This window comes from Bubalus bubalis, chromosome 1 (genome assembly GCF_019923935.1).
Source record: "Bubalus bubalis isolate 160015118507 breed Murrah chromosome 1, NDDB_SH_1, whole genome shotgun sequence".
Classification (NCBI taxonomy): Eukaryota; Metazoa; Chordata; class Mammalia; order Artiodactyla; family Bovidae; genus Bubalus; species Bubalus bubalis.
Genome location: NC_059157.1, coordinates 18,715,731 through 18,729,563, shown reverse-complemented (window position 1 = coordinate 18,729,563; position 13,833 = coordinate 18,715,731). Strand labels below are relative to the sequence as shown.

The 13,833-nt window shown below is 40.5% G+C and overlaps 1 protein-coding gene across 1 annotated transcript in view; it reads right to left on the bottom strand.

Annotated features, from left to right (window-relative positions):
- Positions 1–5,352: 5,352 nt before the first annotated feature.
- GSR (glutathione-disulfide reductase) overlaps positions 5,353–13,833 on the bottom strand; it is a 44,720-nt gene continuing 36,239 nt past the window's right edge. Inside the window, exons 10-13 of the mRNA XM_025278920.3 lie at positions 11,987–12,098; positions 9,793–9,924; positions 8,826–8,959; positions 5,353–6,294 (exon numbers count right to left, since the gene is read on the bottom strand). Coding sequence (XP_025134705.1) covers positions 6,145–6,294; positions 8,826–8,959; positions 9,793–9,924; positions 11,987–12,098 — 528 coding nt within the window. The 3' untranslated portion in view covers positions 5,353–6,144. The remainder of the gene's footprint in view (positions 6,295–8,825; positions 8,960–9,792; positions 9,925–11,986; positions 12,099–13,833) is intronic.

Here is a 13,833-nt window from a genome sequence, read left to right as displayed (position 1 = left end):
TCAACTTGCTAATATCCGCTGGATCATCGAAAAAGCAAGAGAGTTCCAGAAAAACATCTGTTTCTGCTTTATTGACTATGCCAAAGCCTTTGACTGTGTGGATCACAATAAACTGTGGAAAATTCTGAAAGAGACAGGAATACCAGATCACCTGACCTGCCTCTTGAGAAACCTATATGCAGGTCAGGAAGCAACAGTTAGAACTGGACATGGAGCAACAGACTGGTTCTAAACAGGAAAAGGAGTACGTCAAGGCTGTATATTGTCACCTTGCTTAATTAACTTCTATGCAGAATACATCATGAGAAACGCTGGGCTGGAAGAAGCACAAGCTGGAATCAAGATTGCCGAGAGAAATATCAATAAGCTCAGATATGCAGATGACACCACCCTTATGGCAGAAAGTAAAGAGGAACAAAAAGCCTCTTGATGAAAGTGAAAGAGGAGTGAAAAAGTTGGCTTAAAGCTCAACATTTAGAAAACTAAGATCATGGCATCTGGTCCCATCACTTCATGGGAAATAGATGGGGAAACAGTGGAAACAGTGTCAGTCTTTATTTTTTGGGCTCCAAAATCACTGCAGATGGTGATTGCAGCCATGAAATTAAAAGACGCTTATTCCTTGGAAGGAAAGTTATGACCAACCTAGACAGCATATTCAAAAGCAGAGACATTACTTTGCCAACAAAGGTCCGTCTAGTCAAGGCTATGGTTTTTCCAGTAGTCATGTATGGATGTGAGAGTTGGACTGTGAAGAAAGCTGAGTGCCAAAGAATTGATGCTTTTGAACTGTGGTGTTGGAGAAGACTCTTGAGAGTCCCTTGGACTGCAAGGAGATCCAACCAGTCTATTCTAAGGGAGACCAGTCCTGGGTGTTCTTTGGAAGGACTGATGCTAAAGCTGAAACTCCAGTACTTTGGCCACCTCATGCGAAGAGTTGACTCATTGGAAAAGACTCTGATGCTGGGAGGGATTGGGGGCAGAAGGAAAAGGGGACAGAGGATGAGATGGCTGGGTGGAATCACCGACTCGATGGATGTGAGTTTGAGTGAACTCCGGGAGTTGGTGATGGACAGGGAGACCTGGCGTCTGCAATTCATGGGGTCGCAGAGTCGGACATGACTGAGTGACTGAACTGAACTAAATGATGAAAGCATGTCTTATACACTCTAGTATTTATTTCTCCCCACACTCAAGCATGGGGTTTTCCTGGTAGGTCAGACAGTAAAGAATCTACCTGCCATGTGGGAGACCTGGGTTCAATCCCTGGTTCAGGAGGATCCCTTGAAGGAGGAATGGCACCCCACTCCAGTATTCTTGCCTGGAAAATCCCATGGACAGAGGAGCCTGGCAGGCTACAGTCCATCGTGTCACAAAGAACACAACTGAAGCAACTTAGCACGCATGCAAAACTTGTTCAAAGATGGGATGCTCCTTGGCTGAAGAACACTGACACTCCTGTGAACGTTCCTCTGCCTTCAGGTTCAGTGGCCTAAGACTCTTCCCCTTTTCCTTGAGCACCTTCCCCATGACTTTATTCCTATTCTGCCTTTTTCCTCCAAGATTTTAGCCCTTTATCCATCCTTTAAATGTGGGCATTATTGATGCTCTGGCCTTGTCTCTCATCACACTCCCTAAGGGTCATATGGCTTTAACTATGATCTTCAGGTGTGTAATTCACAAATCTCTCCCAAGTCCTGACTTTTCTTCCAAACTCCAGCTTCTTTATCTCCAGGATCCTACTGGGACCACAAGCTCAACATGCCTAAATCTTGGAGCATCTGCTCCCTGTCAACCAGTTCCTCTGCCTGTTCTTGGTATTTTATTAATGGTCTTTCTATGAATGGTATCATCTTTCTCCCAGTCCCTCCTGCTGGAAATGTCAGGCCTAGTTTTGACTTTTCCCTTCCCCTCAAGCCCTAAATTCAATCAGCTCACAAATTCTGCAGGTTCATTTTAATACAATTTTTCTTGCATGTGTTCCTTTCCACTCCCACTGCCACCACCCTAGTCTGGGCCCTTTATGGACTCACACAAAGACAGCATCAGCCCCATTGCTGATCTCCATCCTACACTCTACTTTTTTTGCTACTTCCACCTTCATCTTCTAACCCCCACTTTGGTGACATTTCCTCCTCTGACGATCTTCAATGATTCCTTGTTGCTCATCTTCTCATCCATTTATCAAGGTTCTCTTCACACAGCACAACCTAATATTCTACTGTCATCTCCGACTGCTCCCAGTCACTCCACAGTACTGGACGCTGCAGTGAAGAAGAGGAACACACAGCACAAAAACGTGTAGGGTGTGCTCCCTGACTTTGAAAGGAGCAAAGAACGTGGAAAAATATTTAATGGCACTGCAGCCAGTGTACCTAGAGAGACAAGCTTTCTTGAAATTCAAGATGGTTTTAGGAAAATAAGACAGGGTCAGTGTAACTTTCAGATAACCATGGACTAATTTAAGCAAAAGGAATGGTATCCTATGTAGGGTAGCTCACAGAATCTTGGGAGGACTGGTGATCCATATTCAGAAGTTAGGCAGCCAGAGTCACAGTGGCCAAAACCACGGCTCTGAAATGGGCCAGTGAGGTCAGCATCAGGGTCATGGTGCTCTAATCACGACAGCTAGAAACCTACAAGACAGGCACTAGGGCTGCAGCCGGCTGCCCCTTGATTTTACTGCCACGATGGCCATCTCCTGCCACTAGGATGGAGCCTCCTATCCCTGTTCCTTTGCATCACTGGTTTCTTGAATGGTCAGGAATGGCTGCGTCTGATTGGCCAAGTCTGCCATGTGCCTCCTCCTTAGCTGCAAGGGAGACTGGGAAGCCTTGCACCAGTCTAGGAAGCATTTCTAGGTTCTTTGTGGTGAGTTGGGCTTTGCCTCCAAGGTTTGTAAGGTTCGGATTCCTCAAATATATGGAGTCTAGAGGTTGAACATGCAAAATGAACAAATGTTTGCTTACACAACTTAAGGGGACTTGTTTGCATAAACACTGTATGTAAAATCTAGATTTAACGCCAGTGCTACCTACCATTTAGCATGTTTTGAAACTTCTCCTAAGACATTAAATAGCACTTAAAGTACGCTATATAAAACCTAGAAATGACTGTATACAATCATTCCTACCTTTAAAATGTTGACTTTGATCTTTATTGATGAGTCAACTTGCTAAATTATTGTATCAATGGTAATGGCAAAAAAAGAGAGTATTTCTCAGAGTAGAGCACAATGGAAATCATTTTCTGTATCTACCTGTTTCCCTGGAGGTCAGATTCACACAAAAATTCATGAAAAGTTCGAAGGCCTGAAAATCCTGCCTACCCATTTTTCACACAAAAGTTAGGGATTAAAATGTTACGGTTAGGGTTACAGGGCTCTTTTAAAATATAGATCTTAGTCTCAAAAATCACACAATCATATACCTTCTTCCTCGTGCAGCCAAATTTGCTGTATAATATACCAGGAATATTACAAAACTGAAATAGAGAATACAGAAAATGATTGACAGTAAGTAGAAAGTGACATATACGAGGTGAGCACATAGTGTAGACCGCCTTATGTGACAAGGAATTATGGGAATACATACGCATAAGACCGTGAAAGAAGTCTTCACAAAGGTGGCGTTAGTCAAGCATTGTAAAATGAGTAGATTGCCATTAGTGTGTGTGATTACAGATGGCCACAAATTTACCACTCTTCCCAATGACAGCTGAAGTCCAATTCACTCCCTCTTAAATCCTCTGTGACTTGCTTAACTGATAACACAGAGTATTAGTGACATTCTAGAACTTCCAAGGTTAGGTCATAGGGCTTGCAGTGCCTGTCTGGGAATCCTGAAACAATCTCTGGGAGCCCGGAGCTTCCATCTATCAACCTGGAGACGGCCATGCTAGAGAGGCCACACGTGGGCAGTTTGGTTGACAGCCCCAGCCGAGCCCAGCCTTTCAGTCAGTCACGCTGTCCAAGTGTATGACACACGCACGATTGTTTTAGACTCACTAAGCCAGCCCATCTGCCATATGAACACCACCAATTGATTTTTATCAACATCAACAGAAGAGTCATCCTTGCAAGCTCAGTCCTGCTCCAATTCCTGACCCGCAAAATTGTGAAGTTTAAGAAAATGATTGCTAGGTTAAGCCCGTTTTCAGGCAGTTCATTACGTATCAATATATTACCAGATCATCAGGTTTAACAAGTGGGAAAGAACATTCAGCTAACACATGCTCTTCAGCTCCAGTCAAGTTAAACTTAATCATTCCCCATGTATACATGGCCATCTCTGCCCCACTGTACCTCCCACATCCTCTGACCTCCTCCACAATCCCCAATTCCAAATCCTACATACCTCTTTCTTAGTTTCTGCTTCCTCTGAACTTGTATCCTTCCACCTCTCCAAAGCCTCACTAGGATGGCACTGTCCCTTTTTCCCACAAGAGTACAAATTTGTGTCTACTGTCCCAATTAATTGAGTGCCCCTCCTACTCCCCAAAGTGTCCCATTCTAGTCAATAAATTATATGGTCACTCTATGCTTAACACGCTGCTTTGAATCCCAGTTATTTGTGTAGAATTCTCCCTCTTATGCTAGATTATATGGTTACTTGAAGAAACCAAGTACTATAAGCTTTCCTTCCTACTGAGCACCTACACCGTGCTGCCTCATGTACCTGAGCCTTCAGTAGTAACTTGGGTGATCGGCTTGCAGGCTGGACTGAACTGAGGACTAATGAGAAAGAAGACGAACACTTGGAAAAGGTTATTTCCAGGTTGGTGTACTCTGGAACCAGGAAAAAGGCAGTGTGGAGGGCTCCTGAGATAAAAGGAAACCCACCAGGTCAGCAGAGCCCAGGACTGCAGGCCACGACCTTTTGGCCAGCAGTGATTATGTCAGTTCATGTCCAGGTTTTTAGACCGTTTTCTCGACATGACAGATATATAACCTGGTTACTAGTGACAGTTTTCTTTTGTTGAGACTGGACCTACTTAATCTGTCAGTGCAGCGGCAACCTGGCCATGGCTAACCAGAAGGACATTCAGTAAAAGCTTAATGACAGAAGTCAGTTAGCACTAAGTCACTATTGAAAGCCATGGGAAAATGTAACCAGCTTACTTAACCTAGCTGGTAAAGGCTAATGGAAATAAAATGCTCAAAACTTATGATTTCTCAACCATTATATTCACTAAATGTTTCTATTATGCCTCTGGTCTTATAAAAGCAGAATCTCTTTTCTCTCCCATAAGGCCTTAAGCCTACTTAATGTAGCTCACTTTAGCCATCTGACCCTTCAATCTGAAATATTCTTAGAAAATGAACTGTCACCCATTAACTCATAACAAATATTATAAGAAGAAAAGACTGTGATTTTATTTTCAGATTTTTGGAAATAGTTTTCAAAAAAATAAAATGACAAGAACACATACAAAAATTGCAACCATTCACTGAACTATGAGTTCTTGGCAGAGGAAAGGCCTTTTGAAGTATTTGAGTCCCTCTCCTTCTGAAAGCCAGGATCACTTCTCAAATGTCCCTCACGCAACCAGCCTCCTCAAATCCTTCCCAAATTTGATGAACTTCATCTCTTAAAAGTTAACAGGAATCATTTTAAATCATTTAGAACAAAAGAAAGAATAAAATACAGGAGGTATGCCTCTTAAGTTATATGTTTTTAAAGAAAACTCACATCCTTGAAATAGCTTTGCAATATGCAGAGCACAATACTGGCTTCATAAAAACAAAATGACTCTGTACTTGCATCCTTTAAATGTGAAAAGCAGCTGTCATCTTCCTCTAAAAAATTAGCAAGCAATATTCATTCAGGAACATTCGTTTAACTGTACTTCATATAGTTTTATACTTGGGATGAGGCTAAAACAAAAACACAAAAACCAGCCAGCCCAGAGCTACTAATAAAACAAATAGTAATTACTGAGAGATGTGACCAAGTGAAAAATCAATCCTGAATAACAAAACAAATTTCTAATTACAGAAATAAGCTGACTGAAAATTTCCACACTTGGAAGATTCTGATGACGATAAAGAAATACAGAAAGTGGGAACAGTAAGTAAACGTGATGATTTGGTTCCTTCCTGTAGGTCTACTGGTCCAGCTGCCAGCCATACAAGTCTCTGGGTTCTCAACGAAGTGTGACCAGTTCTTCTGAAGAGGTAGGATGAATAGCAACCGTGTTGTCAAAGTCAGATTTTGTTGCTCCCATTTTCACTGCAACTGCAAAGCCCTGCAGCATTTCATCACATCCAATTCCCTGCATATGAATTCCAACCACCTACAAAAGAAAAGAAAAAAATGTTTTTACCTCCACAATTGCATGAGCCAATTCCTTGTGATAAATCTTCTAGGCGTGTGCACACATGCACACACACATTTGTACACTAATGATTTTTGTATTAGTCATGAGAAGTAAAGTGAAGTGAAGTCGTTCAGTCGTGTCCAACTCTTTGCGACCCCATGGACTATAGCCTACCAGGCTTCTCAGTCTATGGGATTTTCCAGGTAAGAGTACTGGAGTGGGGTGCCATTTCCTTCTTCAGGGGATCTTCCCGACCCAGGGATTGAACCCCCATCTCCCGCATTGCAGGCAGACGCTTTACCCTCTGAGCCACCAGGGAAGCCTAGTCATGAGAGATACCTGGTATTTAAAAACCTCTAAAAAAACTTACATCTTCAATCCTGATATAGCATAAAACAGCCTATATGTCCCTGCATAATTCTGCCCCAATATCCCTCCACTGCTCACTTCACTCAGCTCTCACAAAGGCTCTCCGCTTTCCAGCCTCACCAGCTTTCCTCCTAGCCTGAGGATTCACCACGCTCTCTCCTGATGGAACACAGGCTGTTCCCTCTGTCTGGACACTCTTTCCTCCCCTCTCAAGTGTTAAAGTCCCTTCATTCTTCAGATGGCTACACCTGCCTTTCTGACCAAGTTAAACCATCCACGTGAGCACTCAGTCCCAGTATTACTCCATCATGGTTCTATCACAACTGCAGAGTTGTATTACTTGGGGACTGGACAATTACAGTCTGTCTTTCCCAGCAGACATTAATCTGTGGATGGAGGGGACCCTGTCCACTTTTGCTTTCCACTCTATCCATCTGGCCTAGCACAGAGATAACTCTTAGAGGCACTCAACCCACATGGGCTGTCTGACTGCACAGATGACCATCAAAAGGCATTTGTTTCAAATCACACTTTCCAATGAGGTTTCTAAATATATTTAAAAACTAGTTAGTGTTCATCTAAATATATTTAAAAACTAGTTAATGTTCATCTCCAGAAAATATTTCTAGGGTATGTAGTCTGCTGAAAGATAAAGTTAGAGAATATAAAGTTTCACCACAAAAATATTGTGCTTCAAAACAAATCAGGAATATTCTTAATATACCTGAACAGTACACTTAAAGATGGTTAAGATGAAAATTTTATGTTATTTATATATATATATATATTTTTTTTTTAACAGTTGAAAAAAAGTATATCTCAATATAAGACAAAGAAATCCCAAATCATACACTGCATATATTCAACATGGCTAAATTTTTAGATACGGTGATCTAAAACTGAGTTCACAAACAGCTTCTGGTGATGGCATGAGTCTTATGCTATTTCTGTTCATAACCCAGTTCTTAGCCTTTAGTTGACTGTCAGGTAATGTTTACCAAATGAATGAATGATAAATGGTATAAAGAAATAACGGATATGAAGAGGTAAGTAACAACTCACTGTTTCAATAACTGGACATCTCAGGCTACTGAGAACATTCAGGGCAAGAAACGGCAACTTTTATCTTGCTGCCAAACTACTTACTTCTCTTCATACTGATTCTCTGCTTCTGTTAACTTTCAGTGACACTGATTTCCATAAGCCAGCGCCTGTCTCATGGTTTTTAGTGTAAGGGCCCAGTTGATTCAGATACAAACTATGTCCTCTTTCATAAGAAAAGTTGGAACCTACATCTGAATCTTCGGGTATCATTTCTCACAGAGCCATGTTCCCATATTGCTAAGTTCCACCTTAGTATTTAATTCAATTTCTAGAAAAGTCCAATAAGCTGACCTAATATCAAAACAAAATCCATTTTTTAAATTATTAAGAAAAAAAAAGGAAACTGTTCAACTTCAAACCAAAATCACAATGAAATACCACTTCACATCCATTAGGATGGCTACAATTAAAAAAAACACAGTAACAAGTGTTGGCGAAGGTGAAGGGGACCTGAAACCCTCGTATGTTGCTAAAGGGAATATAAAATGGTGCAGTCACTTTGGAAAACAGTTTGGCAGTTCCTCAAAACGTTAAACCACAAAAGATAACTGATTATCTCGGAACATTTTACTAAATAAACTTCTTCCTCACTGATTGGTTATGTTAACTCTAAACTTCTTACATTAAATTCTTACACTTACCAATATTTCTGAGTTGCCTATCTGTTCTGGCCTATTGGTCAATGACATTCTTTTCCCCTCACGTTTTTCTTTTTTGGGGCCAAACCATGTAGCTTGTGGGATCTTAGTTCTGCAAATGGGGACTGATTGTAGGCTGCAACAGTGAAAGGGCCAAGTCCTAACTATTGGACTGCTAGGGAATTCCTCTCCACCTTACATTTTCAATGCAGTGGAACCTTCTTTCTATGTGAAATATTATGAAGAACTCCAATATAGAGAGACAGATAAAAGAGCAACTGTGCTGGCTAAACCAGAAAAAGCTTTACTAGGTCTCTTCCCTTCCCACCTCACAAAAACACCTCCACCCCTGCCAATCTTGAAGACACTCTTCAGCTTACTGGACTTGACCCATACCTTTTCCTCTTTGTTGGCACAAACCATTTTCATCACACATTTTGTTTTCCTTTTGGTAACTGCATGATACATTGGGGTAAAGGTGGTAGAATAAATCTTCACATTTTCTTTTCCATATTTATAAATGGCTTCATCTGTAAGGCAGGGGGGAAAAAGCACCTATCAGAAACTGAAACAATTCCACCGAGCAGTCAGAGAGATGGCCAGAAATACATAACCTGAATCAAGTCATAAAGGTAAATTACTCAAAACGACAAGGAAGGACATTCTACAACATAAACGTCAGTATCATGAAAGACAAAAGACAAGCTAAGGAATTCTGTCTCTTGACTAAAGGAGACCAAAGAGGTATCAAAACTAAATATATTGTATTATCCTAGAATAAATGCAAGACTTGGGGGGAAATGTTAAATATAAAATTATCTGAGGTAATTAGCAAAATTCGAATAAGGTTTAAAGTTTAGATAATATTGCATGTATTTAAATATTCCCATTTGCAACTGCTTCTGTAAGGCAATGGCCTTATTCTTAGGAAATAGATACTGAAGTACGTGTATGCAAACAGCGAGAAAACGATAAAGCAAAAATGTGATCGGCAGACAGGAGTCCTCTGGTGTTTCTGCAACTCTTCTTTAAATTTGAAATTAGTTCAAACTAAAAAGCTTTAAAAAGTCAGACAGATAAAATGGAGTAGGGAAAGGAATTACACTTTCAAAGTAGTAACAGTTGGGGAAGAAACTGGAGATGTGATAAGAAGCTAACCACTGTGCTGGCCCAAAAGTTCATTCAGGTGTTTCTGTAACATCTTACGGAAAACCTCGAATGAATTTTTTAGCCAACCCAATAAAAAGAATTATAATTTGGGGGGGGGGGGGCTGAGAAAGATTTAGTCAGCAGATAGACACCTAGCTAAAGTTAGCAGAGAAGGGGAAGAAACCATAATTGACCTTTGTTTTTAACCACCTACCTTCTGTGAGTCCCACTGTCCCAATAGGGGGGTGGCTGAAGACCACTGTGGGGATGTTGTCATAGTCTAATTTGGAATCTTCTTTGCACTCAAAAAGTCTATGGGCAAGTTTTCGACCAGCAGCAATTGCAACTACAAAGATATTTTAAAATCAGTGTCTAAGCTTATTGTTCATTTTAACATAGCAGAATTGTTCTACTAATCATTTATTCATCTGGCTTAACACACAAGTTTTAAGTTTTTCATCAATGCTCATTACAATATCCATTTCAATATAATAAAGACCTATCAATGCCTTAGTTAACAATCCAAAACAATTTGCTTATACGAATTCTACACATTCCATTACGATCCCCCCACATCCAAGAAACACATTTGCAAGTTTGCAAACATTTGGCAGTTACCTATTTTTTTAAATTAAACTTTTTATTTCATATTGGAATACAGCTTCTTAAAGGCTTCCCTGGTGGCTCAGATGGTAAAGAATCCACCTGCAATGCAGGAGACCTGAGTTCGATCCCTGGGTTGGAAAGATCCCCTGGAGAAGGGAATGCCTTCTTGCCTGGAGAATTCCATGGACAGGACTCCGGCAGGGGTTGCAAAGAGTCGGACACAACTGGGCAACTAAGCACACACAATAGCTGATTAACAATGTTGTGATAAGTGTCAGGTGGACAGCAAAGGGATTGAGCCATACATATACACGTATCTATTCTCTTCCAGTGGCAATTACCTCTTAATGAGGATATTAGCTTTTTGATACAATATTTACGGAGCAAACTATCTCAAGCATCTATTTCAAGCATCTTCAGTTCTACTTTACAATCAGCTACTTCACAGGAATAATTTAAGTTTCTTTTAAAAATTATTTTTATTTCTTATTAATTTTTTAAAAAGTTTACCTTCCTTAGCCTGTTCTTATTCCTAACAGTCTTTTAGAACAAATGCCTGAGTTCAATATAAGCACTAGTTTTTAGTTTTATTGACTTCAAATTGACAAAAAGTTTTTTTCCAAAGTAAGGCATCAGTAGGATATCGAAGAAATTTTCTTCACTTCAACAAAACTTTTGGCTGTTCAATTATGTTATGAAGTCTTTGAAACTTTGCTTGTTTTGCTTTTGTTGAGAGAGCTTCCTAAAGGAGGTGAAGGGCTTGGGGTGTGTGACCAAGGAAGTTTCCATTGTGAGTAAGAACTGGGTGATTATGGAAAGGCGGGTGAGGCCCTAGAGGGGACAGAATGAAGGTGATGGAGGGATGCTGCCAACAGAAGCAGGTAGAGAGCCTGAAACGACATCAGTTAACTCAGGCAGTAGGCTGAGGCATGGGATTCAGGGGATGGCGATCAATCTTAGTTGTATCAAGACTAAATAGTCAGGGTAGGAAATTGGGAGATTGGGATTAATATATACACGCCACTATATACAAAACAGAAGGCAGAGAAGGGGACGACAGAGGATGAGATGGTTAGATGGCATCACCAACTTGATGAACATGTGTTTGAGCAAGCTCCAGGAGTTGGTGATGGACAGGGAAGCCTGGCGTGCTGCAGTTCATGGGGTCGCAGAGTCGGACACGACTGAGCAACTGAACTGAACTGAACAAGAACTACTGTAAAGCACGGGGAACTGTTCTCAGTCCTCAGTAATGACCTATATGAAAAAAGAACCTGAAAAAGAGTGTATATATGTATAACTGATTCACTTTGCTGTACACCTGAAACTAACACAAAACTGTAAATCAATTATACCCCAATAAAAATTTTTTAAAAGACTAAATAGTATGTAAGAAATATATAAGATTAAAATATATATTTTCTTACAAAAATATAAGAAAGCCACTCTAAATCACTAGTTCCCAAAGCCACTTCCTTCCACAGTCATGAACACAACTCGGATTCTAATTTCCAGCACTGTTCAGAGGGTGACTGTATTATCTGTACAAAAGTTTCAGTCTTCACTAAGCATTTTAAAAATCTTTGAAAGAAAATTCAATACTACTAAAAGCATTCTCCAAGTAAAAATGGAAATTATTCAGAAAATGTCAGGTACCCAACCAACATCCATTTCAAAACATTTTTATCATAAAGACATTCATCTTTTTAACTTTGCTTGAGCTGATTTGACTGTAGAAAGCTCAACAGTTTTATATAACACACAGAGCCTCCCTTATTCGCCCCCAAAAGAAGAAACATTACCTGGAGTAAGAAGAGCTTTTCCACACACATCCCCAACTGCATAGACACCTTTTACGTTAGTATTCTGGAATTCGTCTACTATGATGTGACCTTTGTCATCAGTTTGAATCCCCTAAAATTGTAAAGGGACGTCAGGTAAGTATTTGGCCATCTATAAAACACAGCAGCTCACATCTCTGGATCCGCCTCACTTCAGGCACCTCTTCAGCCTGAATCTCTAAGAAACCACAGGATGAAAAACATCCTTGCAAGTTGGCAAGTTTGGTATCTTTTGTTGGACTTAAAAGGCAAATATTTTATGCAATTTTGAGGAGTTTTAACAGGATTTGACTTTGTGTTGTACGATTCAGTGGGCCAGAGAAGCCTGAGAAGGAATCACTCAGCTGTCATACATGGAAACTGGCATCCCTGTGGAGTCCATCTAAGACAGTGATTTTGCATTTTTCCCTTGGAAGCGCTGCTCCTGAAGCATGCTAACTCATACTTCAGACGGGCATAGCCTGAAGCAGTCATCAAAAACAGATTTTGTTGAAGTTCACAGTTTTATCTTTAAAACCCCAAGCAAAATTTCTATTCTACTCTAAAAACATATCAATGTTGCCTTTAACCAAATTTTTTTGCCTATACGTTGAGTTGAATTTTTGTTCCAAAAAGATGTATGATGCGTATCTTGTGGTTTTGCAGATCCCAGGTGTATATATCCCCAAAGGAAAAGTAGAGAGGCAGCAGGCATAGGGAGAAGGTAGTGTAGTGGTGAAAAGTACAGCCTCTGGAGCACAGAGATCTGGGTTCAAGTCCCAGCTCTGTCACTTACTACTGATAGTTATGAGACCTCCCGTTTATCGACAAATACTTGCACCTCAAAATGAGGCATTAATGTAGTCACTGTGGATACAGAGGTAAATAATACAGACATCTCTATTCTCTGCAGGGTTTACAAGCCTGGTGGACAATTTCTTATCTCTGTGCCCCTGGGCTCCTCACTCTTACCCCTAAAACAGTTGTTGGCAAGAATAAATTAGGCTAGTATAGCACAGCGAACTCTTCTCAATACACAGTAATGACCTATATGAGAAAAGAATCTAAAATAAAGAGTGGATATATGATGCTGTGAAAGTGCTGCACTCAATATGCCAGCAAATTTGGAAAACTCAGCAGTGGCCACAGGACTGGAAAAGGTCAGTTTTCATTCCAATCCCAAAGAAAGGCAATGCCAAAGAATGCTCAAACTACCGCACAATTGCACTCATCTCACACACTAGTAAAGTAATGCTCAAAATTCTCCAAGCCAGGCTTCAGCAGTACATGAACCGTGAACTTCCAGATGTTCAAGCTGGTTTTAGAAAAGGCAGAGGAACCAGAGATCAAATTGCCAACATCCGCTGGATCACGGGAAAAGCAAGAAAGTTCCAGAAAAACATCTATTTCTGCTTTAAGGACTATGCCAAAGCCTTTGACTGTGTGGATCACAAGAAACTGTGGAAAATTCTGAAAGAGATGGGAATACCAGACCACCTGACCTGCCTCTTGAAAAATCTGTATGCAGGTCAGGAAGCAACAGTTAGAACTGGACATGGTACAACAGACTGTTTCCAATAGGAAAAGGAGTATGTCAAGGCTGTATATCGTCACCCTGCTTATTTAACTTCTATGCAGAGTACATCATGAGAAACGCTGGGCTGGAAGAAGCACAAGCTGGAATAAAGATTGCCGGGAGAAATATTAATAACCTCAGATATGCAGATGACACCACCCTTCTGGCAGAAAGTGAAGAGGAACAAAAAGCCTCTTGATGAAAGTGAAAGAGGAGAGTGAAAAAGTTGGCTTAAAGCTCAACATTCAGAAAA